Source organism: Danio rerio, chromosome 5 (genome assembly GCF_049306965.1).
Source record: "Danio rerio strain Tuebingen ecotype United States chromosome 5, GRCz12tu, whole genome shotgun sequence".
NCBI lineage: Eukaryota > Metazoa > Chordata > Actinopteri > Cypriniformes > Danionidae > Danio > Danio rerio.
The window spans coordinates 29,054,710-29,081,759 of record NC_133180.1 but is presented as its reverse complement, the minus strand read 5'-3'; the positions used below and the strand labels follow the sequence as shown (position 1 = coordinate 29,081,759).

At 35.8% G+C, this 27,050-nt stretch overlaps 1 protein-coding gene across 21 annotated transcripts in view; it reads right to left on the bottom strand.

Annotated features, from left to right (window-relative positions):
• The window catches only part of nsmfb (NMDA receptor synaptonuclear signaling and neuronal migration factor b), a 95,475-nt gene that overhangs the window by 15,375 nt on the left and 53,050 nt on the right, over window positions 1–27,050 (bottom strand). For 11 of the 21 annotated variants that reach the window (XM_073950972.1, XM_073950983.1, XM_073950985.1 and 8 more), the window contains 9 exons: window positions 23,514–23,585; window positions 14,063–14,115; window positions 13,500–13,589; window positions 10,832–10,959; window positions 10,602–10,685; window positions 10,257–10,290; window positions 7,033–7,103; window positions 6,824–6,903; window positions 5,424–5,526 (listed from right to left, as the gene is read on the bottom strand). In XM_073950972.1, coding sequence (XP_073807073.1) covers window positions 5,424–5,526; window positions 6,824–6,903; window positions 7,033–7,103; window positions 10,257–10,290; window positions 10,602–10,685; window positions 10,832–10,959; window positions 13,500–13,589; window positions 14,063–14,115; window positions 23,514–23,585 — 715 coding nt within the window. 21 annotated transcript variants of the gene reach the window in all.

The window sequence follows — 27,050 nt, the reverse complement described above, 5'->3', positions numbered from 1 at the left end:
TTTATAGCAAGTTCACTGAAGCTTTTTCTTCCCTTTTCAGATGTAGCAGGGCAGTGCAGTGGTCCATAGGGGAAAATTGCTAAATGCAGCGAAAAAAAAGCCCATGTTTCTTTTTTTTTTTTTTTTCTTTACCTCAGTTATTTTCTCTCTGTAGACTTGATTTCACTGGACTGGATGAAATGCTCATGTGGCATAAATGTTGTACTTTAGGAATATGTAAGCTCTTTGGTACATGGCCATGTGCACTTCAATCAAGGACTGTGCATACTTCAATCAGGGGACTGCATCCAAATTTGTTTACAAAGTGTCTATGCCACAGGTGCACCCTGGCATTTTCATCTCGCAGCATAATGTCAGAATGATCTAGAACATCATCTATGCTTTAAACGATCTGTGTGATTTGCCTCTAGGAATGATTTGCATATGTATGTGCTAAACTGGAATTTTTGCCTCACAACATCTTTTCACGAAGCATGAGTGTATCAGAAAACATGCGTTTGAAGACATCACTGGGCTATGTACATTTATTTCTATGCATATGCACAAGCATTCAAAACACAGCATTATGAAATACAGTCAGGATTTAAGTAAGGAAAATTATTTTTTTCTTATTAAAAACCTAAATGTGTTATATATATTGTAGACATTAAAATTATTCTTTTTGTTGCTTGTTCAAACTACTTATTTAAAATGAGCTGAAACAACACAATTCTTGAGGTTTCATTGGGACAACTGATTTTTTTTTTATGTCCCACAATCCACATAAATTTGTTGTTAAAAGTGTTAAATTAATCGATTTGTGTTGGGACAAATTGTGTAGAGCCCTGCATTTTTTTACAGTGTACAGTATATATATATATATATATATATATACATACATACATACATACATACAAACACACACAAACACACACAGTCAGAAATAAAGATACAAAATCAGTCACTTTTCAAATGTACACCTTTGTACAATACTGGAGGACATGAATAACTTTAGGATACACTTTTATACATATTTTAGGAACAAAAAAGTACAATTTGAAAGGGTACCCCCTGTGACAGATTTTGTCACCTGTCACCCCCAGTGACAGATCTTTATTTCTGAGAGTGTACACATAAATATATATTACATGCAGTACATATGGGAAAAGGAATAAAACATAATAGTTGCTACAACAATAGTTTCCTCCACCATGTTATAGTACCTTCCTCCAATTTTTTATGTGAAATTACTGACTAGGAAACTCATATTTGGAATAATTCTACAATATGAAGGCACTGTTATTAGATGCAACATTTTCCAATTAATCAAATGACATGATGTACTGACATTTGCAGCCTTCATTCATTCATTCATTCATTTAGTCATTCATTCATTCATTTCCTTCGGCTTTAGTCCTTTGTTTATCAGGGGCCACCACAATGGAATTTAACACCTTCTGCAACGTGACATAAGAGTGCGGTTTTCCTGCCCACCAAATTGATTGAAAGATGCCATGTTTCCACATAACTTTTATTTTTGCAAAGAAACTGGGATTAAACATATGTTACAACTCTCTGTGATCATCTCCACATCAATAATTAATTTTATGAGTTCAAAACATTTTTTTAAACAGAGCATGATTGTAATAAAGAGAGTAAAATCGCTATGTAATTCTTAACCAATATAATCACCACAGCCGCATGGTGTCAGTAACTGCACGTATGTATGTTCTGCAAACTGCATTTGTGTGTGACTCATCGATTCAGAAAGGCTTGAATAAACTCCACGGCAAATACATCAAATAAACTTATTAGGTATTTTTGACTATTTTAGCTTTATTTGTGTCTGACTCTATCCCTGACTTCTGTTTATCTGATGTAACACATGAGAAGCAGACATGCATGTGGGAGCGGTGGGCGGGGAGAATCAGCTCATTTGGATTTAAAGCCACAGGCAACAGACACCAAAATAGGCTGCTTCTACATTATATAATAAATTATCTGATGGGTATTTTGAGATTAATTTACAAACACATTCTGGAGACAACAAAGGCTTATCTTACATCCTGTAAAAGGGGTAAAATAGGTGCCCTTTAATGCATAATAACCTACTTTGTGCCTATTTTGTTAGTAGATTACATGGACCTGAATATCATGAGCTCTGTTTCTATTAAACCCGACATGGACGCAGGCTGGATTAGGGATATATTTCTGTAGGACAAGTACCATGATAATATACCATGATACAGTATATATACTGGTAATCAGTCAGTACCATCTGATACCATGACAACGCCACAGTACTTTTCCGTAAGTGTGTATCATTATAAATCCATATCCAGCCTGGCACAACCGAATGCATGTCCAGAGCTGTGGTGGCCAGAGGCAACTGTCAGCGTGTGCCGCTGAGGGAACGAGTGTGTGTACATGTTGAAGTGTGTGTCTGCGTGTGTATGTGAGAGAGTGTGTGTGAGGCAGAGAAGTGCGGGGGCTGAGGGGTGGCAGACTGTCTATCTGTCAGTCACAGAGCAGTTGCTTGTCAATCTGGCACCCTCATCTCCTGCCATCATCATCTCTGCCTGACCCTGTACACACTTCCATCCATTTTCTCAGTTTCTCACGCACACACCTGCCAAAGCATGAAAGCACGAGCTGTATAGTAGTGCTAGAATCCATCATAGTGAATGTATAAAAGCTTATTGCTGTATATACAGATTATGGCCCAGAATTACTAACAGCCTGCAGCAACATAAACCCTCTTGTGGTAGAAAATTGTCAGTATTTTTCTAAATTTATTATGTATGTGTTGGAGTTACCCTTTCAGATGAAAAAGGAAGGCATTTAAATTATTCATGCTATGGACTGTGATTTAATAAGGTTTACAACAGATTATTTACTGGTATTGGTGCCATCATATAATGGCCAAAACATGTCTTAAAGTGTAAGGTCACCCAGAAATTAAACTTCTGTAATTAATTACTTGGGGTGTCAAAATTAACTGTTTCTTCGATGCAACATGATGCAGACAAGGACAATTCTGTATTGGTTCAGTGATAGATTATAATCAGTTATTACATACTGACGTCTTTTGTCTCATATACACTATGTTGCGGTAGCTTACTATGGCGAAGTAGGCAACGAGTAATTAAAACGCAGACAACTTTATACAATTCACTGCTTGTGAGTTTGCTGGACAGTCTTTAACTGACACTGAAGTTTTAGCAGAACCTAGGAGCTTCTATTTCACTGCTATGGAGAAAACGAAAGCTGTAAACTGCATTTCTGCTTCTCTCTCTCTCACTGTGAACCTTTTAGTTGCTGGCCTATTCGTTAGGTAACTTTTCCTTTCCACTTTTGGCTGTTATAGCAATAGTTGTGGATCCAGACACAAGCGTTTCAGTGCAAGTCTTCTCCACCACGTCTATCACGGATCAGCTGTTTATCAGTTTACCAGTTTCCGTGTCACTCATCGGTGAGGGCCGATCATTGCATTTTAGGTTAAGTACGTGAACACAATGACCAATCACAGGCGTTTAAAAACTCGCTCAACAATGCTCAAAAAGCAAGCGGGAGTTTTGTTTTGATACATTCAATTGCACCGAGATATGCAATTGAACAGAATCTATGGGATCTATGGAACAGAATCTATGATAATCGTAACCGAACCAAACCATGAGACTAGTGTAGGTTCACACCCCTACTAATTACTGAAACGGGTCACCTGCTGATGAATTAACTCAGATGCGCCTATGCTTTGCTTTAAACAGAGGAATTCACAAGCTGGCATCTGGGGATATATGTCATTGCACAGTTCTCTTGAACGTGCAATATACTGACACTAAGGAGAATAAACTGCTGAATAAAGTCCTAGCTTGATAATACTCTGATTGAACACATGGTCTGTTTTTTTGGCAACTTTCTGAACATTAAACGAGTCAGGAACTGTGCTAGTGCTGAATGATATATCGACATAAAATCGCATTTGCAATTTGGCTTAAGTTCTGTTTGTCTTGCACATCATGTGAGGACAGGTACAGTGATATGATCAGTAGTAAATGTCCTCCGAAAGCCAGAGGGCGCTCTTGCGAGTAACACAGAACAATTAAATATGACCCAAAGTAACCCTGGAAACACCAGTCTATGGTAAATCCTTATAATTTAGGATAAACAAGATACAACTGCTTTCATTTGATTCAACAAGATTAATAAACACATGACCACGACAACATATGCTTTATCTGAGTTCTTATTGTAATTTTCCTGATAATAAAGTACATAATGGGCAGTGGTGGGTCAGTTAGTTCAGTTAGTACTGTTGCCTCACAGCAAAAAGGTCGCTGGTTTGAGTCCTGGCTGGGTCAGTTGGCATTTCTTTGTGGAGTTTGCATGTTCTCCCCGTGCTCAAGTCGGTTTCCTCCGGTTAACCCGGTTTTCCCCACAGTCCAAAGACATGCGGTACAGGTGAATTAAATTAACTAAATTGGCCATAGTGTATGAGTGTGTATGGATGTTTTCCAGTCCTAGGCTTCAGCTGGAAGGGTATCCGCTGTGTAAAACATATGCTGGTGGTTCATTCCACTGTGTATAATCCTGACCCCTTAGGAATAAAGGGACTAAGCTGAAGAAAACTAAATGAATAAAAGTACGTAATTGACTATCGCATGATGATATTGCATCATATTTGAAATATTTTGGAAACTTTGTCAGAAAATTATGGCTTTTTTGAGTTAACACTGCTCCAGCTAAACACATGTTCTGGAGATTCAGAGCTGATCACAGAGTTACCTTTATAGAATAATCACATTCCATTTATCATTCAGCCCTAAACCGTGCTGTCAATGGAGGATAACAGAGCTCTCAAATTTCACCTATATGATCCTAATTTGTGTTCTGAAGATGAATGAAGGTCTCAGGGGTTTGGAACAACATTACGAAGTGTAATTAATACCATCATTTTAACTTTTGGGTGAACTAACCTTTTAAGCCATTTTGTGATAGTTCATTCTGTGATAGTTGTTATAGGTGGAGGAATGAAGCTTGCATGGTTAAAAAATAAATGAAAATAAATTCAACACTCATTTTCATTTATTTATATTGCCAGAAGAGGATGTTCTTCCGACATATCGATTGCTAAAAGCATTATTTTAAAGAATTGCACTGCTCTTGGTTGATTGCATTTGTCATTATGGAAATTAATTCCTGAGTTCTTTAATCAGCATATTGTCAGTAGATCATCTGCAAAACTTTTCCCATGAGCACCTTTTATCAGATAGCAGTCTCAAACAAATTTGCATGGTTTAGTAATTTTGGTCATATGAATGCATTTATATACTGAAAACTCCTCCCGTCATCTCTCTAATAATTTCCTGTCTTGTCTTTATGACAGAAGTCCTATAGCACAAAAGTGGTTGAAACACAAAGAAAGGTGAGTAGATATTATCTACCTTTTCTCCATTAGCATTGCCGAGCACATAGCAGCCCATTATGTGGATGAGATTGGGCTCAGGGTTTAATAAACTCATGAATCTGCCAAGTTTCTTCCAGAACCTGCACACAAAAGCTCAGAATGATTACAAAGTCAGGGTGTGTGGTTCCTAAATATGATCGGAGTATACTTTTATACAGAATTTCATTTAATTGAACTGACATTAAATATTAGTTTTAGGCAGAGGAACTAAAACTTTAAGTAGTTGTGATCTTAAATCATTGATCAGTGACTACTTTTACATGGACATCAGTAATTAAATTATTTTTCTTAATCTGAATAAGACAATAATAAGATTAAGGTGTTTACATGAGTTACTCTATGAATGTTCCTATCATGATGCAGTTGTACATGTTCTAGCACATCCTTTGATTAACATCATTGCATCACCGGCATATCCACATTTCCTTAGGAATATCATGTAATTTCGGGTGCTTAATTTTTAATTTGTAGATTCTAACTGTGGTAATAGTTTAATTGCGGTGTTTACATGTCTGTACTGCGCTTTTATAATGCGACTTACATCAGCATACTGCACATGTCTTAATTTCATTTCTGTTTAGTTTGATTATTACCTTAATCAGATTAAATGAATCAAAAATCGCTTAATCAGAGTATTGTCTTAATTGTATTTCAATTGGATTATTGGTGTCCATGTAAATGTACTGACTTATATTAATCAGTAAATAAAAAGGACAAACTTTTTTGGATTAAAAAATACAATGACTAAAGTAAATACAGAGCATAATACAATACCAAAGAGCATGTTCACATATAATTAACAGCAATGTATGAAGGGTTAAAAAGGTGACAAACATGACTTGTCTAGGAAGTCCAGCGGTATCTCCTCTGGGGAGATATTTTGTAAAAATTAGCTTTAAAAGTGGGTATATACAGTCAATTTTTAATATGAATAAAACAGTTTTTCAGTTAATTAGTAATATTAATAACTAATTAAACATTCTAGCATGGATTTTATGTTTAATCACAAAGGTTTAATTTGCCAACAAGCCAAAAAAAAGCTCATTGTTCTGGTGTTGACAATAGATTTATAAACAAAACAAAAAAAAAAACTATTTTAAATCTAGGAAGAAGCAGCTTGGGCTCAACTGCATATTTTTGGCCAAACCTTGCTTGGAAAAAATCAAGATTTTTGCTTGTGCTTATTGAAATCATGAGATGACCTACTTCTGACTGAAGATGTTTGGCTCAATCTATCATGTTTGCATCCCTGAAATAGATTCTGAAAGTCGTCACTATAATCTTATTTCTTTTTATTAATTATGCAGCACTTTTAAAAGTAGAACAAAATGATAGATTCCACGAGCTAGAATTTGTTTTGTGAAAGAGAACACTCACTGCATCATGCCCTCCTCCTTCTCTACTTTCGCAAACGTAGCCACTTTGTTCTTCAGAAGGTAGAGATGACCCGGGCCTCCCTGGAGAAAACATACAAACCAATTTACACAGCACAAAATAACACCAACGTAAACACTCCACATGCACTTTTACGAAAAAGCAAGATATGCAAATTAATCACACACATATTCTTATTTTTTTTCTCAAACCTGACAGAAGATGAGCATGTTCCAGATTTTGCAGCCTTTTCTGTAGGCGGTGAGTTTCTTTTCAATCTCCTCTGAAGAGGGGAAAGATGAGAGAAGACAGATAGCAGAGAGGTAGAGAGGGGAGGGGGGGGGGGTCGTATGAATTTACAGCCCAGTTTTTCATAGAAAACAAATAGCACAGGATTACCACTCTAAGTCAAATGCCAAATTTTTGCCTAATTTTCACTGACCAAGAAGCTGAATTTCCATGACCTATATAATGAACAGTAAACCAGGCTCATGTTTTGAGCAGTCCCTCCAGAATTTTAAGATTCTGTGATCACAGTCCACACAGGACATTTTTCACTGTTTAATAATTAATAACATTATATTTGCATATAGAAAGTGCTCATCTGCTGTGCAATACCTTGAGTTGTCCTAGACACAGCATAGCACTGTGCTTCGGCATTCAGCCACAGCAAAACAATGCATGAAATGCCACACATTTTTCCACAAATTTTGAGGAAGGCACCAAAATTGAGGTCATTTTAGGTAGCAATGATCAGATTTTTTTTCACAAAATCCAGGAGGAACTGGTTGAGCACCGAGCAGAAAAAAATTCACAGACAGAATTTCAACAGGTACAGCCTGGGGACTGCATTTGATTTCTGCTTGACAAGTAGGAAAGGAATAAAATGGCAGTGAAAATAGCCTAACCATAACAATAGGCAAAGCAAACAATAAACACAGTACAAAATACATTTTGATAAATGGGAAGCAAATTTTAAAATGACAAACAAAAATCCTTGATATTCCATAACTTAGACAAAACATACATACATTTCCCTGACTTTTGGTGTCTGCAATAGACTTTTTATACTGTGACTGAGCGAGCTTAACATGCTGCAATTTAAGAAAACACTTGCATTTCCAAAAAAGCCAGCAAATTAAGAAAAGTCTGTTTGACAGCACACATACTACAAATCCTCACAACGCATATCCATAAAAAAACGCACTGCATTTTCACACAATGCAAAGTAATTGATAAAACATGCTGCATTTTCGCACAGTGCAATCAATTAATGGAAATGCACTGCATTTTCCCACAACGTGCAAAATCAACAGAACACAACATAAATGACCCAAAATTGTGATGGCCGCCACTGTGCCGTGACTATTGCTCAGTGAAGTTGTGGGTGATCTTTGAAAGATGAGATTTTTGTTTGTTTTCTCATTTGTGTTTTTTATATTTTTTTCGTCATGGAATTTTTATTTTTGCAAATAGCGTTTTACAACAACCCACAAAACAATCCCCAAATAAAAACAATCAACATCTGAGAAAAAAATAAAAAATAAATATAATAATAATAATAACAATGATTATGATGATTATTATTATTATTATTATTATTGTTATTATAAATAAAATTTTATAAATAAAATAAAAATTCAAATACAGAAAAAAATAATACCCAACCATATACATGCACACACATATACCTTCACTCAATTCACATCTCAGGTTTTTAAGTGATTGAAGAATGCATTAAATTGTTGCCAGTTTTTTTAAAACTGTTCTCCCCTACCTCTGATTTTGTATTTAATTTTCTCAGGTTTTAAAAAGAAGACCAAATATTTGAGCCACAATGAAATAGAGGGGTTGTGGGGAGGTCCAAGACAACAGTATTATGCACCTAGCGAGAAGAGATGCAAAAGCCACAATGTCAGCGTGTCTCCAGCTTAAAGGTTGACACTGGGAGGGAATACCAAAGATCGTAATTAAAGGGCAAACAGCAAACTTGACCCCTAGAATACCAGAAACAATTTTAAAGAAAGTAATCCAATAATGTTGTAACTTGGGACAAAATACAAACATATGACTAAGGTTACATGGTGAAAGATTACATTTATCACACATATCTGAAACACTGAAATATATTTTAAAAGCCATTGAGAGATGAGCTCTGTGAATCATTTTAAACTGTAAAAAAACTCTAGCGCGAGTGGAAGTGGAGGTGTGCAAATTAGCTATGTTTCCATCCAAAAATGCGAATTAACTTCATGCGAAAAACTGGATTGTGACATTAAAGATGTGTGAATAAAGCAGCGTTTCCATCCAACGAGTCAAAGCGAACAAAATTGTCACTTCCTGATTAACTGGCACCAAATAAAAAATAAAAACTGAATTAGCTGTGATAAGAGAAGCTGCATGAATCTTTTCTTTATTTAATAAAAGACTTGCACCTCAGAAGGCAATCCTTACATGCAGTGAACGCACAATGGTGTTTGAAGGTGTGAGACGCTTGATTCTGGTGGTGAATAATATAATAACACTAATACTGAAATGATTAAGGGTTTTAGAATTACCAAAACTACATTTCAGATGTTTTACAATGTGCTCAGCTGGCTGGTTTGTCCATTCACACACATTTTTATCATCAAATGATCTGTTATAGCAAAATCACATGACCTTTTTATGTGCATACTGGAATTTGTTCTGTAAAAGTGTTTCCGTTGTAGTTTATGCGCATCTTTTCTTATCGAATAAACAGTTTATACTACTAAGTTATGCGTATATGTTTTTTACGCATATGCGCATATGTTTGGCATTTCCATTAACCATTTTTTTAATGCAAATATGCAAAATGCGCATAAAAATAGGTGGATGGAAACACAGCTAGTGTCTAACACTGCACTCCAGTAGTCGTCTTCAAACTCTAAGTCAAGTTCCTTCTCCCAGGCCCTGATAGTTTTAATGTGTGAGAGTTATCCTTTGACAAGATAATTGCGTATATCTTAGAAATGATCCCACTCATATGGCCTTTGTATCTTATTAGCCTAAATAACCATAACTTAAATAGCCGGGTCCGTCACATTTCAGAGTCCCTCAAAAACATTTCCATTGTGTTCCGATCTATTTGAAAGTGCTGTGAGAAAATGCAATGCGTTTTCATAAAAAAATAGTTTGTGTTGTGAGAAAATGCAGCAAGTTTTTTAAAACATTGTTTGCGTTGTGAGAATTTGCAGCGCATGTGCTGTCAAATGAATGATCCTTTCTTAATTTGCTGGTGTTTTTTGTAACTGCGCATGTTTTCTTAAATTGCATGTTAAGCTTTCTAAGCCAGCATACTTTTAACATTTTATGATATTTCAGAAATTCCATGACCGATGGGATCTCTGATAGCAAGACAAAACACCAGGAATACACAAAGAGAAAAGAAAAGTGTTTGGGCAATTACACGTACCTAGTATATCATCAAAGGTGGCATGTTCATGATCCTGTGGGCAAAATAAAATTCATCAACCCATAAAAAAGTGCTGCATAAATCAAAAACAAGAGTTTTCAGTTGGTAAATATTACTTGCCTTTTTTTATGGAACATAAATCTAGCATAATATTAGCGATGCATTACAAGCTGGTTTTTACAAAGCGGCAGGGCAATCTTGAAATTTGCACTACTAAAACTTGCATATGAGAGCTGACTGGCACACATCATTAGCAATGTTTAACACGATGTGCTCTATACTGTATAATCCAAACTTTGATTCCCTTTGATCCTGTTTATGACAGCAGTATTAAACTGTACTCACATAGAGAATGGGGATAATGGAGGGGTCGTCCCGGCGGATGATGTTGGGAACGTACTCGGCCTTTGGTACTTTCGATGAAATTAGCTGTTCAAAAACAAGGATGAATAAAACACGTGCTTAATAATGCGCTCGTTGATGATCAAAAAGCTGCACAACATTTAATGAGGACGTGATAATGAGTTCATAAGTAGGCAGCTGGCTCGTATGAAATGATTGAAAGATGTATGTACCATGAGTTTGGGTGGGATGAAATCGTCACCCTCACAGGCCGCCCTTTCTAACTCTCTCTCTTCCTCCCAGTCGACATCATCACAGTCTTCTTCATCCAGATTGCCAGACGATGCCTGAAGGTCTCCACCTGGGGAAGAAGGCATCCGCAAAACACACAGAAACAGAACAAGAGCAGATAAAAGATTAATGAGGAGACAGGTCCTTCATGTTTGAAACAACATAACATGACCTTTGCGAGGAGAAGATCTTATATATAAAGTGGAGAAAGCACACATACTGTATGGACAGCAGAGCATATCTATGGTAAAGGCACATTTTACACATACGTACACACACAGAGATGCAGATGTGCGTGTCTATGTGTGTGATGAATTGCATAATGTATGAATCTTATGAAGCCTCTTATGAATGTTCACTTTTTTGATTTCACAAATTGCATTCTTATAATACAACAAAATAATATATTCATCATAATAATTTAATCACCAGTAAATGCAACAAATACAGTACACTGCATGTAATAATTGAATAAATATTTTATTTAATATATGATATATATAATAATATAATTAATCATATTAATATTCATTCATTCAATTTCTTGTCGGCTTAGTCCCTTTATTAATCTAGAGTCGCACAGCAGAATGAACTACCAACTTATCCAGCATATGTTTTTAAGCAGCGGATGCCCTTCCAGCTGCAATCCAACACTGGGAAACACAGATACACTTATTCACACTCATACACTATGGACAATTTTAGCTTATTCAATTCACCTATAGCACACGTCTTTGGACTGTGGGGGAAACCGGAGCACCTGGAGAAAACCCACTAGAACATGGGGACAACATACAAACTCCACACAGAAATGCCATCTTGCTGTGAAGTGATCGTGCTACCCACTGCACCACCATGACGCTCCTTTTATTCATATAATAAATAGAATTATAATTTAGCAAGGATCCATTAAATTGATCAAAAATGATAGTAAATACATTTTTGTTACAACATATATATTATTAATTTATACATTATATTATGTGATATATTATTGCTTTTAACTTTTAATTTATCAAAGAATCGTGAAAAATAAAAAAAAATAAAATCACAAAAACATCAAGTAGAATCATGTACACTCACTAATTTTGAGGCCTTTTTAAATTTGAAATCAAATGATTTCTCAATTACCATGATAATAAATGTTACTGGCTGTTTAAAAAGCACAAAAATAAATAACATTTTAGAAAAAACATTGTTTAAAATTTCAGTATTTCACACTTTTAATGTTTTAACATATCTCAAACAGTCAAACACTCTACAATATATTTGTTTACTTGTTCAAACTACTTATTTGAAATGAGCTGAAACAACACAATTCTTGAGATTTCATTGGGACAACCTTATTTTTTTGTTCAATCCACATAAATTTGTTAAATGTGTAAAGTTAACTTAATCAATTTGTGTTGGGACAACATGAAATAATTGTGTGGAACCCTGCATATTTTACAGTGAAGGTAAAAATACATTTTAAAATCATCACTAAATGCAAACTTTTAAATATATGTATATCCTCAAAAATACACTACCTGACAAAAGTCTTGTTGCCTACTTTCAGGAATAACAAATAATAACTTGACTTCTAGTTGATCGTTTGTTATCAAAAGTGATTTATAGAAAAGGCAAAGGCCTCAAGATTACGCTTATTTTACCAAAATAAAAAATGATTATACCTTGATTTTTAATTATTTATTTATTATTAGAGGGCAGTAAAATCTGAGTTTGCTTAGACAAAAGTCTTGTCACTTAACAGAAATAATGTACAGTATAAAATATAAAGTCATGGTGCAGTGGAAAAGGAATTAATATTGAGTATGACTCCCATAAGCTTGGAGGACTGCACCCATTCATCTCTGCAATGACTCAAATATCTGATTGATAAAGTCATCTGGAATGGCCAAGAAAATGTTCTTGCAGCACTCCCAGAGTTCATCAAGATTCTTTGGATTCATCTTCAATTCCTTCTTCTTCATCTTACCCCATACATGCTTAATAATGTTTACATCTGGTGACTGGGCTGGCCAACCCTGGAGCACCTTGACCTTCTTTGCTTTCAAGAATTTTGATATGGAGGCTAAGGTATGAGAATGAGTGCTATCTTCCTGAAGAATTTGCCCTCTCCTGTGGTTTGTAATGGGAAGCACATAAGTCTTGATACCTCAGGCCGTTGAAGTTGCCATCCACTCTGCAGATCGCTCACACGCCCTCAAACTGGATGTAACCCCAAAGCATGATATTTTCTTCACCAAGCTTGACTGATTTCAGTGAGAATCTTGGATCTATGCGGACTCCAATAGGTCTTCTGCAGTATTTGGGATGATTGGGATGCAGTTCAACAGACGATTCATCGGAAAAATCCACCTTCTGTCACTTTTCCAAATGATTAACTAGAAGTCAGGTTATTATTTGTTGCTCTTAAAACTGGGATCTACAACAAGACCTTTGTCAGGTAGTGTAAAGCTGTGATCTAATCTGCATCATAATAATCCCAGGGCATGGTTTTAACAGGCATCGTAAGATTCACCCATTTATGAGTGTTCTGTGTGGGTGACAAATCATGTGCATATGCAGAAATGAGAAAAGAGACAACATGTCTGTGTGTAAACTCACTGTCTCTGGAGTCATGGAGAGAGTCAGGCTTGACGGGTGTGGGGTCACTCCAGGACCGGCTGAAACTCTTCGCTTTGCGATCAACAAATGCTAATAACGAAGCGGAGGAGGAAAGCATCACACACACTGCTCTTCAACACACATACATACTCTGGGCTCTTGCCTGAAGCTGGGAAGTGGCACGTTTGAAGATTTTTCCATTTTAGCTTTAAACATGAGAATCAATTTTAACCCGTATACTGTAACCCATATTGATGAGAAAGAGGTGAGTTATTATGAATCCAAATCACACCGCTAGTTGTCAGACAAGAGCACCAAATGGTTGTTTTCATCCTTTTTACCAGATGCCTGAAGCATTTGTAAACCCTGAAAATAATTCATCTGACTCCATGAATTATTGTCAAGCGATGGCATGTTCAAATATTCATAGTGCATTTATAAAATAGCACAAATAAATAAAGAGATGAAATCAGACAAACGTACTGATGACATACAACCATATATAAGCACACTCATTCACTCTGTAACACAAACACACATAAAGATGTCTACAAACAACTCACTCTGGGCCTTCACCCTCCTGCTGCCCACCATCCTCAGATGTTTCCGGAAGTTTCTAGGATAGAAAGAATTTGCAGAAGCACAGTGGGTTGGATGAGAGGTATAAAACAGGAAAGGTGGAACAAACATCAGAAGAATGGGAGATGGAGGAAGAGGAGACAAAAATGAAAATTTTAAATACATTTTCGAACAATCCTTTTATACATGGTATAGCATTTAGCATGGCTGATAATGGACAGAGACGAGTGTTTGAAGTTATACAACAAGCTCAGTGCACTCCAAACAAATCCTCAGTCCCCACAGTTCTTCTGTAATAAACTGAATAAAATAAACAGTTTGACATGCAGGCTTTGGGCTTCTAAACACATTTACCCATTTGTACAGTTTATGAGATTTCATTTCTGTATTTAGCACTTTAAAAGCACACATCTGAGTTGTTAGCTTCAAGTCACCATGAAATCTAAACAGCCAATGCTTACCTTTTAGGAAAATTAGAGTGTTTATTATAAACCATTTACATCTCTCTCTCTCTTTTGTAATTCTTGTGCTCTCATAATCCGTAATGGAAAAAAACTCTATTACCCAACCCCAGTGTTTCTCTAATACGAATAAAGTAATAAAGAATAAAGTTGGTCAAGTTTGGTAATTTTGTTCTCATCTCTAATAATATTTAATATACAAGGAAAATAATAATAATGCCACCTTTAAATTTAGGCCTTACTTAAAACAACATCAGATTTCAAAGAAAATGTTATGCTAGTAGCAGTAGCTAACGGAAAGGAGTTTACATCAAAATGTTGATTAAAGCATAAGAAAAACTCTGGCGATGTGATATAAGCAGTGGTGGGTATCAAATGTATTCATTCATTCATTTTTCTTCGGCTTAGTGCCTTTATTTATCACATATCGCCACAGCATAATGAACCGCCAACTTATCCAGCATATACTTTACACAGCCGATGCCCTTCCAGCTGCAACCCAGCACTGGGAAACACCCATGCACTCTTTTATACACACACACACACACACACACACACACACACACACACACACACACACACACACACACACACACAGTTGACGCCTACATAACTCAACAATAGCATGTCTTTAGATTGTGGGGGAAATCAGAGCATCAAGATGAAACCCACGTGAACACGAGGAGAACATGCAAACTCCAGACAGACATGCTAACTGACCCAGCAGTGGCCCAAACCAGTGACCATCTTACTGTGAGGCGACAGTGTTAACCATTGAGCCAACGTGTCGCCCATTAAAACATTTGAAAAAGCTGTCCTTTATAGTAAATAAAATACAGATCTCATCTTAACATTACACATGAGTGTCAGTATCAAGCCTACAACCTCCTTTTGAATTTTACTTTGTCTTTTTAAATTTTTTTTTGCATGCATGCATTTTTAAAAGCAACAACATGAAGCAAACCACTGATCTATACTTTCATATTCTCCGTTTCTGAATTTGATGTTACAATAGGCAAAATGCAAACACAATTGCATTATTATTTAATTTATTATACGATCAAGAAACTGTAAAACGGTTCTCCACTTGAATAAGCTTTACTTGTGTATATCTGAAGACTGTATGTCACAATGGGAAAAGAGGGGGTAAAAGGAACTTTCATTTCATGCCAATTTTAGCATAACAAAGAAACAATATATTCCTACACATTTTTGCAAGTTTCATATTGACTAAAAAATAAATACATGTACTTTTAGATAGAAAGAGTAGGATTCGGATCCTCAGAAGACCTCTTCGTGTGTTTGTTTATTTTGTTTTCATTTAGTTAGTTAGATGTTTCTGGGAAGTTAGACATTGTTTGGGTTTTGTTCTTTTCTTTTTTTAAGAGCTGCCCATTATCCTTCTGCCAGATCTCGTTTCCCTGTCTTTGGGTTTATCCCAACCATATTATATATTATGTAAATAGTATATTTTTGCCTTACCTTTTTCCTTATTTTTGATTACCCATTTAAGCAGCATCATAACCACCTGGTTGACCTTTTATCCATAGACTATCATTATTACTTTAATTGCTCATTACTATTTATATACTGAGTTGTGTCAGTATATTATTCAATGCAAGTGTGGAGTGCACCTTAAAGGGTTAATTCATGGTTTTTGTTTACTTTGGAAATTATAAATAAAAATCACAGTTTTGAGTACATTTGCTTCTGGTTGTCTTCGTTCACTGTATATATAAATTCATTTCAATTGTACACTAAATGTCAAACCCCATATTCCCCTGAACCAACATCAGGGGTTTGTAACAATACTTTTAATATGCTTGACAAGGACTCGAACAGAAGAAATTTATCAAAAAAAAAAAAAATCTGTAACATGTAAATAAAAGCAAAAAAACGTTTACAGTAAGCAACATAAAGCAGATCACCAGCATCATGGAGACTGCTATTCTGAGATCACATCAAATACCAAACGCTAGAACACTATTTTATAGACTGTGGGTGAAAATAATACAACAAAACTTCCAACAACAGCAAAAGAAGTATTGAATTTGTGATGGAAAAGCATATAATGTAGGTTTCAGTACGAACACTGTATTAATAAAGATTCTGAAAGCTCACTGCCTTTCTGCCCTGTCAAACAATAGGTCATCCGATTTCAAGTGGCATCCATGTGGCTATGAAATGTATGCCATCAAAGTAATTGAATTGTGATTGGAGAGCAGCCATTTGTTTCAATCACAAACCATTTACACACAAGCTAACCACCAACCTTAACATTCAGATGCCCTGTTCATGCTTTAGCTTAATTATTATGGAGCTGACTGCACGGAATTGTAAAATATAATATGCCAAAATTCCTGCATCAATGCTGCCTTAAATAGCTGAAAACCACATATGAAGTGTAAGACAACTTTCATCATGTTGTCATTACTGCAGTTCTGGTGAATCAAAGCAGGTTGAGTTGACCGACTCGTTCAGCTGACAGCCTCCCTCCTCTTGTTAGCACTCAACACTTGTTCTCCATGCATCATGTCACCATGGTTACACTGTAGTGTAGTATAGTAGGAGAGTGTGGAGAGGTAGGTGGTCTTTCCTCATTTGCCAATAAATAACAGGGCAGCTCACATACTCAATACAGAGCAATTACAATAAATGAGAGCTGTGCCAGGCATGAAATTATGAGCCAATCTGTTTTTTGCAACAAAAACACACACACAAAAAAACTAATGGCCACAGTGTTGTTTTTCTTGACATTAACAAGACTTATTTATTTCATTTTTTGCTAGCATGATGCAATTTCTCAACTCTAGACTATTTGAAAGCAGCACTGTGACCTAAAATACGCTGTGCTAAAAACTAATATCCCTACACTACATGCATAGCAGAGGACTTTTTTTTTTTTTTTTTTTACAATATACTGTAGTCGCTATGAGCCTCTAATCAAATCCACCAACATGAATATTTCACAAAAGAGACCAGGGCTTTTTTTAATCCCGCTGTTATATTTGAGATGGCTACAAAGAGCATGATGACAATGCATCTGTATAGCTGTCAGAACGGCTTTTCTCCTTATGTCCATCTTGCTGACGTCCGTCTAAACTGCTGTCAAAGTCAATGTGCCGGCTGACAGGGAAAGAGTGCAGATCTTCATCAAGTTTCAAAAATAGAAGCCTATATCGAGGGAGCCATGCCTTTTCAGCAAGCCATTTTTTAATCAAACGCTCTAATGATCTTAATCCTCATTTGTGAGTGTGCTGAAAATAGAGGGATCAGTCAAAATCGCCGGAGTGTGACATGTTGATCCTCACAGATATATATACATCCGATTTATGCGAGGAAAATAACATCACACAGTTCTTTAGAAGCATCGCCAATCACATGTGCACAACAGAAACAGATCAAAGTTTCTATGAAACGACTAATCAGTGCGATAAGATTGAGTGTTTCTTCCAGTATCTCCATGAGGAAAAAAGTAAAAATACTAAGGGCTTAAGAATGCGTAGTTTACCCAAAAAGAAAAGAAAAATAAAAGAATATGCTGCAATTATTTGGTAACCCTCAAGCTGTTCCAAACCTTTATATTCTTCACTGTACAATGAAAGTGTTTTGAGAAACATCTTTGCCATTTATTTCAAAAGAGTTAAGGTGAATGATCTCAAGAATATGGCTAAGTCACTATAAAAACTATCAGCCATCAAAAGTGGTTGATATGACTCACTATATTTTAAGTGTTCATTCAAGTTGCTCGCTGAAAATCTTGACATCTGCCCTACATCTCTTTGGTGCTTTCATGGGAAGAAGTCAAAACTGATCTGTACATTTAAAATCAACTCATACAGCTCAAAAACTAAAATAATTTTTTCATTAATCTCATAGATCTAATTAACATATAAAGTTGACTCACTGACTGACAAGTGCTTAAAAAGCACCACTTAAAAAATAGGCATTTTACAACTGTTTAATGATTGAGCTTTATCACTTATGAATCTATTCAGCCGATATTCAGCTCAGGTGGGAACACCTTTAACTTAAAGGCCACCTACTGTACGATGAAAATCCTCTTTTGTAAGCTGTTTAGACAGAACTGTGTGTAGGTACAGTGTGTCCACTGACTTACTGGCGTGATAGAAACACAATAAGTCTCTTTATTTAACTTTCCTGACTTTAAAATAGAATCCAAATCCCTCTCAACCACAACGTGATCTAGGAGTACGGTATCCCCACCCACCGAATTAATTGAGAGCTGGGTATCAACATGTCTCTATGGTAACACGTATAATCATATCCACAAGATAAGACGTGCACAAAGCAACTGGGATTAAAAGATCTGTTCAGCTCTCTGTGATCAGCAGCACCTCAAGAAAGAGTTTTACAAGTTTAAAACGTTTTTAAAACATGTGCATGTTTGTAATAAAGACAGTAAAATCGTTACATAATTCTTTACCACAGCTGCATAGTGTGTAAAATTATAAAAAAAGATGCATCAATCTCGTTTTGTGGACGTTAAATCAGGTTTATTTTGTACATTAACGTAACTGATACAGCAGTGTATATTAACATGTATCCTGTCACATCTGGCATGCAAAAACAGTGCAAATCTAAACGTGTGTGTGTTTGTGTGCACACGTGAACTTTATAACGACACAACGTGTGACTCATCGTTGCAGAAAGGCTTAAATTTACTCCACAGCAAATACATCAAACAACAGTTGAGATTTTTTCTGTAGTAAGGGCGATCTGCTTCATGCTTGTCTGTCACTGTGCTGTTTATCTATGTGAAGGCTACATGCACTAACATACATGTGGGAATGGCAGGTGGGGAGAACCAGCTCATTTGCTTTAAAGGTACAGGCAACAAAAACAGCTATAATAATCAGACAGCTTCTGAGATTTAAAAAGGTCTGATAAATAATCTGATGGGTATTTTGAGTTGAAACTTTACAGACACATTCTAGAGACTGAAAAACTTATATTAAATTTTAAAAAAGAAGTAAAATAGGTGCCCTTTAAAAAGTCCTAAATTCACAGAAATAGGATGTTGTAGGTCTTAAAGAATTTTTAACAAGTCTTAATTTTTCTTTGTCAATGTAAAGTTACTCAATCAGTACAACCAACAATTCATCTAAAAAACCTTTTAGATACAGTATTTAAAAGATGTGACTTAGATATAACTAAATCTTAGTTAGAAAAAAAATAAACTTTTCCACTGGCTTTTAGAAAAAAATCCTTTGCATTTAGCCCTGTATAAGTCTGAAAGTTACTTCATAATGGTCTTTAAAAGGTCTTAAGGTCTTAAATTTGACTTATTTTTATTCATTTATTTTTTTTGTCTTATTATTATTGACTGGTTATTTTTTGGGTGAACTATCCCTTTAAAATCCACACTCCAATCCGGCACAGTGCACTTGAGGAATGATTTTTTTTACTTCATGGCACATTCCCTGTTGAGTTGTGATGCTAGGCTTACCAAGCAGAAAGCCAGCAGCAGTTTATTGATCTAAATCCAGAGATTTCTATAGCCTTTTTTCACCAGAGAGTGAAAGAAATATTGTTATAGTAAAAAAAAAAAAATGCTGGGTTGTTGTAACTAACTGTAATTTGGGTAAAATATTAAAAAGCCCACAGCTGGTTTATAACAATTAAGCATTTTTTTTTAAAGTTAGTAGTATTTGGGAGATATAAATAAGTCACAAGTGTTAGATAAACTCTTTAACTATAAACTCTGAGAATTTAAAAAATATGTATATTAAATACTTTGACATGATTGTAGCATACTTTCAAATTGATACGCTCCTTGTTTAATGTACTGTAGCATGTTTTATGTATTTTTTTAAAGAAATAATTTAACAAAGCATGCACATCAATCTTAATTGATTGCTCAGCCAAACAGAAAGTATGCAAATACATATAAAAAGGTGTCAACACCAAAATATCTCACAGCGTGTAATGTTTTGAGCACAACGGTCTGATGAGAAGTCAATGTGCTCAAAACATTACACGCTGTGAGCTATTTTAGATGATTTATTTAAAAATAATTTCAACAGGTAAACAAAATACTCATCAATTCAATTCTTATTACTGGTGGGCTGATATTTTTGGCTCAAGGATGTCATGGATCATCTTCATGGATTTACTTGTATTGTTTTTTAGAGAGCCACCAATATTTTCAAAGTCCCAAAGCAAATTCCTCACACAACACTTTCTGCAATTTGACATTTTTCAGAAGGATAATTTTTTGTATGTTTATGGTCCCACGATGCAAGTTACTTCAGGATTACCATCCTTGAATGAAAGCAAAATCTGATCAATGCACACACACATAGTATCTGGGAGTGTGTGCTTGTCTTCATGGATCAATAGGCCAATCGAAAAACCAAAGGTGCGGTGCCTGGAGTGTGTCGGTCGATGCAGCTGACAAATGGACGCTTTCAGAGTTTCACTTATCTGTCAATTGTCACACAGCACGCTTATGCCATGTGCACCATGAATAACTCAACAGCAAATCTCATTCCGCATGGCCGAATTGGCTTTCATATTTAAAAACAGTTGTTCACCGGTAAAACCTAATTGGCCTGCTGGCAGATCATCAAATAAGTCTTCTAGCATAATGCTGAATTGCTAGATAGAGCTAATGCGCTATGCTCTGAAGGTAAACTGAAAGGACAGATATGAGTCTCATCTTACCAGCAAAGGTTTAAAAGAGTTCAAGTTCTATGTAGTAATTCAGAGTAGACTTTGAATGTAGTTTTTAGCACTGTACTGAGATCCTGTGTTGTTCTGAATAATACACTGTAACTATACTGTAGATGCCTGTTTCTGTCCTCTTACTGAGGGAGCGTTGCAGATGCACTAACTGGTTGCACACATTATGATTACAAAACAACGGCACATGAAAGGATCATCTACTCCCTCTTTTATCTTTCAAGAGTGCCATCCAATGAACACAAATTGAGCAGATATATGACAATAATAATAACTTGGCCCTTCATTTTAATGCAATCACAGTATGTCCATTCTGCTTGTGTGCTGTAATTAAAATATTTCAAAGCATTACAAACTGCTTTGTGTTATGAACAGAACAATGTTCATTTATCTATAACATCAATTATGGGATCAAATGAATTTTATGTCAAAAATTATGAACATTTCTTTAGAAATTATTAGAACTTGCATGAAGATATTTTGTGAATTTTTTACTGTAAATATATCATAACCAATTTTTGATTAGTAATATGCATTACTCAGACCTTTATTTGGATAAATTTATAGGCAATTTTCTCAGTATTTAGATTTTATTTTATTTTTTTACCTCAGATTTCAGATTTTCAACTAGTTTTATATCAGTCAAGTATTGGCCTATCCTAAAAAAAATATACATCAATTGAAGCTTATTTCAGTCCCTCCAGAATTTAGCGATTTTTGTGATTGCTGAATTTATCGAAAAATCAAGCAAACGCCACAAAAATCACAAAAAGATCTTGCATGTTTTCTGAAATGCCACAGATTCTTTTAAGAAAAGCCATAGCAAAATCAGTGATTTTAGGCCGCTAAAATTCAGTTCCACAAAATCCTGGAGGAACTGTTATTACTTTACTTTCATGTGATGTGTCCATAAATTGACACTTATGCTTTGTTGCACTTTACATTTGATGTTAAGGCAAAAAACGTTGCTATCTTCTTGGCCGACAGGGAACTATTCTAATTCCAGTAAAATAATCAAGGGAATTTGTTGCTGTACCATGGCTGCAGCAGGAGCAATTATATTATTCAGATTCTAACTGGTGGTGCAAGTGTAGGGCTTGGTGCAGGGGCCTACGTTCAGGAGCTGTGTAATATCATTGCACCTGCTGTAGCCATGGTACGGGAGCAAAATTCCTTGATATTGCCAGAAAGCAGTTTTTCATTTTGCATCAGTCTTAGTACATGTTGTAAGTGCAGAAGAGTTAAGCTTTAAATAGAAAAACTAACAAAATTATTTTTTGAGAGATGCTAATGGTGCAATCCGTTTCAGTGCACTATGCTACACTTAAAGAGCACATTTTTACCCCCTTTTAAAGATTTAATATAAGTCTTTTGTGTCTCCAGAATGTGTCTGTAAAGTTTCAGCTCAAAACACCCATCAGATTATTTATTATACCTTTTTAAATCTCGAAAATTTGAGTTGTTTGGACATTGTAGCTGTTTTTGTTGCCTTTGCCTTTAATGCAAATGAGCTAGGTCTCCCTGATCTCCGTTCCCACGTGCATGTCAGTGCGTGTAGCCTTCGCGTAGATAAACAGCACAGTGACAGACAAGAATGAAGCAGATCGTCATTACTACAGTAAGAACTTTTACAACTGTTATTTGATATTTGACTGTTGTTAATTCAAGCTTTCTGCAACGATGAGTCACACGCAATGTCATTATAAAGTATGCATGCAAGCATACACACATTTGGCTTTGAGACATAGTAATACGCGGCTGTCAATTAATTTGCTGGGCGGGCAAACCACACTCCACCCACCCACTCGTTGTGGTGGGCCAAAATGGTAGGGATTTGGATCCTATTTTAACATCAGAATTTTTTTTAAAAGAGACTTGTTGTGTTTCTATTACTCCATTTTGACTGTCGACACACTATACCTACACACAATCATCTTAAGATTTAAGACCCCACGGACACCCTGAAAGAGTGTACCAATCAATGCATGAAATAATGTAATTTATCGCACATGTCTGCGATATGAACACTGCAGATACTATTATAATGATAATAATAATTATGCCTCCTGGCCAACTATAGTCCCAATACGCACTTCCTGTAATGCTGTGACATTGCTATATCGATGCTAAAATGATATATTGTGCAGTCCTACTTCACACTCTTATCCTACATGTGAATGTGTGTGTGTTTGTGTGTGTGTGTGTGTGTGTGTGTTGAGAGAAGGGCTGTGACACAGAACATTATGGGCAGTACTTATTTGGACAGTACCTCTCCATCAATGCGGTGGCCTCTTGTTCTCTTTTCCTCCTCTTTCTCTCCGCAATTCCACGAAATGCCCTGCTGGGACCGGTTACAGTATTATAGATTGTGTGTGTGTGTGTGTGTGTGTGTGTGTGTGTGTGTGTGTGTGTGTGTGTGTGTGTGTGTGCAAGGAGCAGTGCAAGGGAAAAAATCTAAAGTGGTCACAGGAAGGTTCAAACCACAACAGGTGCCGATCACCACCCACAGGTCACAACTACACAAATGATCACAAACTAAACACCACGACCACAACAAAGTCAAGTGTAACAGACACTCAGTCACCAACCAGCACAGAGGGTAGATTCGCAGATAGTGGTGACATCTTTGTGGAAGTGGTTCTCTTACGCATCTATTGTTTTTGACAGAGTGACAGAAGATATAGTCATCATCATTGACAGCTTATGTTAAATCAAACTCCTGTCCTCGGCAGATGAGGTTAATGACAGCCCAGAAGCTACGGCCTGACAGCGTGTGTGTGCATGTAATTGCGTGTGGATGTGTCTATGTGACTGCATCCTGAAATCCTTCAGAGCCTTGACAGATTGGCGACGGTTTTGGAGCACTGCGTGCAAATCTTGAGATGAGTGACTTTTCTGGGGTATACTTGGGCTATATTTGTATATTTTGTGTGCAGTTTTTAACACACCGATGGCAGGAATCATCTTATTCCTCCCTCCAGTCCACCACTTTGTCATAATTTTAAATAAACCATCCATTACAGACAATATTAGACCTTGGATCTACATATATTTGCAACTGTCTACCTATATCTTATTTTTGGACATTGTAGGCAGGCTCTAGACAATGTTAGACAAGGTAAGATTTCTATAGATGTTTTGATTCAAATGCATTTCATTTCATTACTAGATTATTTCATTCCGTTAAAAATGCTAACTCAATTTTATTTTATGTTATGGTCCTTAATGGGTCCTTATAATCACTATATTATTAAGCCCCGGTCAGATTACACAAATTTGTTACAATTTAGGCACGATTTCCTTGATGTAGGGTGTGGTGGGGATTCGTAAACAACAAATGGGCATCGTGACACAAGATTTAAAAGTTTCTTCTCATGTACTGTAGCGTGGCCTAGTTCATGACAACCAATACCATGCTTGCGATGCCTCACAACACCATCACTGAAAGTCTAGCATGTTTAATCTTTTCTCGTTCTTCATGATGAGTTCTATCATATGGGTGACACGGTGCAATAGGAGCACATCATTTCTTGGTTATCTCAGTGGGTGCGCTGGTCAGGTAATCAAAAAATAGGCTGCATAATTACTTATGGGTGGGTCATGGGTGGAAATGATCAATCATTGGTGATGCAAACTTGAACAATTTTTCTAAAGTATTAAGATGTTTTAAGCAATTTTATCTGACAGACTGGCACAAATATGCAAACATCTCCATTCTCGCATGAGTTTCTGAGTTCTTTCATCCTTTCAACAGAGTTTGTTTTTCCGAGGTAATCTGTAAACATGTTCAGAGCTGCAAATACATTGCAAAAGCATTTCCTGCTTATTAAAATGTGTCATTAACAGTGAAAACTATGTAATAAAGGCTTCTCTGAAACTGTGAATATTTTACGTTAATTTTATTTAAGCTGGATTATTATTATAGCAAACAAACACAATCTCATGGCAATTCATGTTTTATATATATATATAGCGTACTTGTTTTCATAACTGACCAACAAAAGACACATTAAACGTAAGTGAAAAATGAAAGCAAACAAAATTAATTTCAAAAAGATTATTTTTCCAAGAGAAATATACAAATTATATTTTTGTTTTTGCACCTCCACTACTCAACAATTTGGGTGGATGATTTGTTTTGCTCAGAGGAAAATAAGGATTTAATGAATGCTTCACTGTGATTGCATCACAAATATCAGTTATATATTTGCATATTTTTTAATATGCCATTTTTTTAAAGATTATGTCTTGAGCATGTAATTTTTCTTTGGCACTGCTTACGTGCTTTCATTTAAGTCTCACTCGTGGCAAGTTCAGGTGAGTGATTGTTTAATAAGAAACCCATGGCAGGAAAATATACGTTTAGATTTCAAAGAAAATATCTTAATATTAAAAAGAAATAATAAGTTTGATCCTATCCATGTCATAATGAATGCCCTTAAATAATGTAGTTATTAGCTGTCTGCAAGCATCAGTGTTTACTGAGATTGAAATAAGATTTAAAAAATTTAAACTGAGAAAAGAAATATCGCTATAGCAAAGCTTGTAACTGCTTTGAGAAATAATACGTGTTGTAGACGTCAGGGGATGACTAATCGTGAAGGAACGCGCAGTCTAGCACATTTGTTTGCCACGACAAGTCAAGATTTATCAAGAAAAAAAAACGCATGTTCTGACTTAGTGATTTTCATACCCGACAATAAAAATCATGTGATCTGAACGGGGCTTGAGTGTTACTGCATTGGTTGCATTAAGACACATTTTGAATAAGTTTACATTGGTCTGAATTCAGATTAGCATACTATTTTAGTAGGATCTGTTGCTAAACCATAAGATATACAGTAGTCAACATCTGAGCTGGAGTTTTGATCCATTTCAGATGTTGATGACTGTAGTTCACTTTTTATGCATACTTGACTGTCTGAGTACTGTGCATTTAGAATAGTACAGTAGGTTGCATTTTTTGAAGGTTGCACATTTAACTTTTTTGCAGTAATTAGTTTATCCAAAATGTAGCAGCCATGCCTTGGGAGGATAAATTCACACTTAAGTCACAGAAAAAAAAAGCATAAATAAGAGAGGCTGGAATGCAATGCACATGCGTAGAATATCTGTGGATGCATATGGGTCATATTAAGCCTATTTTGTGGGTAAATTTAATCTCAGTCAAGTCAAGTTCACCTGTATATTATTACACATACTGCTTTCTCATTAATGTCCTCTTTTTCTTTGTAGCATAAAAAAGATTCCAGATTATAGTTTTCCATTTCAGATATGATGTTGGGGAATGGACAGCAAGGAAGCTTACTCGGTTTTGGTACAGAGCATGATAAATAATTAGTGATTAAAACCCCAAAAGTTTCAAACGTCAAATCATTATATCACAACAGAAAAGTAACACAGCAGCTGAAAGCTAATTAGCAATGCTGACCAGTATTATTAGTATACTCTATTTGTATATAGTGAGCAGTATGTGTGGTATCAGACAGAGTTCCTCTATAACTTCAAACACTCTGTCCAATGCTGGTGGAGTGAGAGTTAACACAGGACAGGAGAGACAGCGGCACAGAGGAGAAAAGGGTGGGAATGGAGTAGAGTGTTGACTTTTTGAAAACAGTGGCGTAATGAGAAAGATATACTCACGATATTCTTTAGACCCAAGGAAAGATGCAAAATAAAAAGAGATCAAAGAAAAGAAGCTTTAAAATAGTACAATCTAAACAAATAAAAAGCAAGTAAAATTTACTGAAAATACTGTGTTTCAAATATAAACACTGGGCCAGGTTTTGGAAAGGATTGCAAAGTG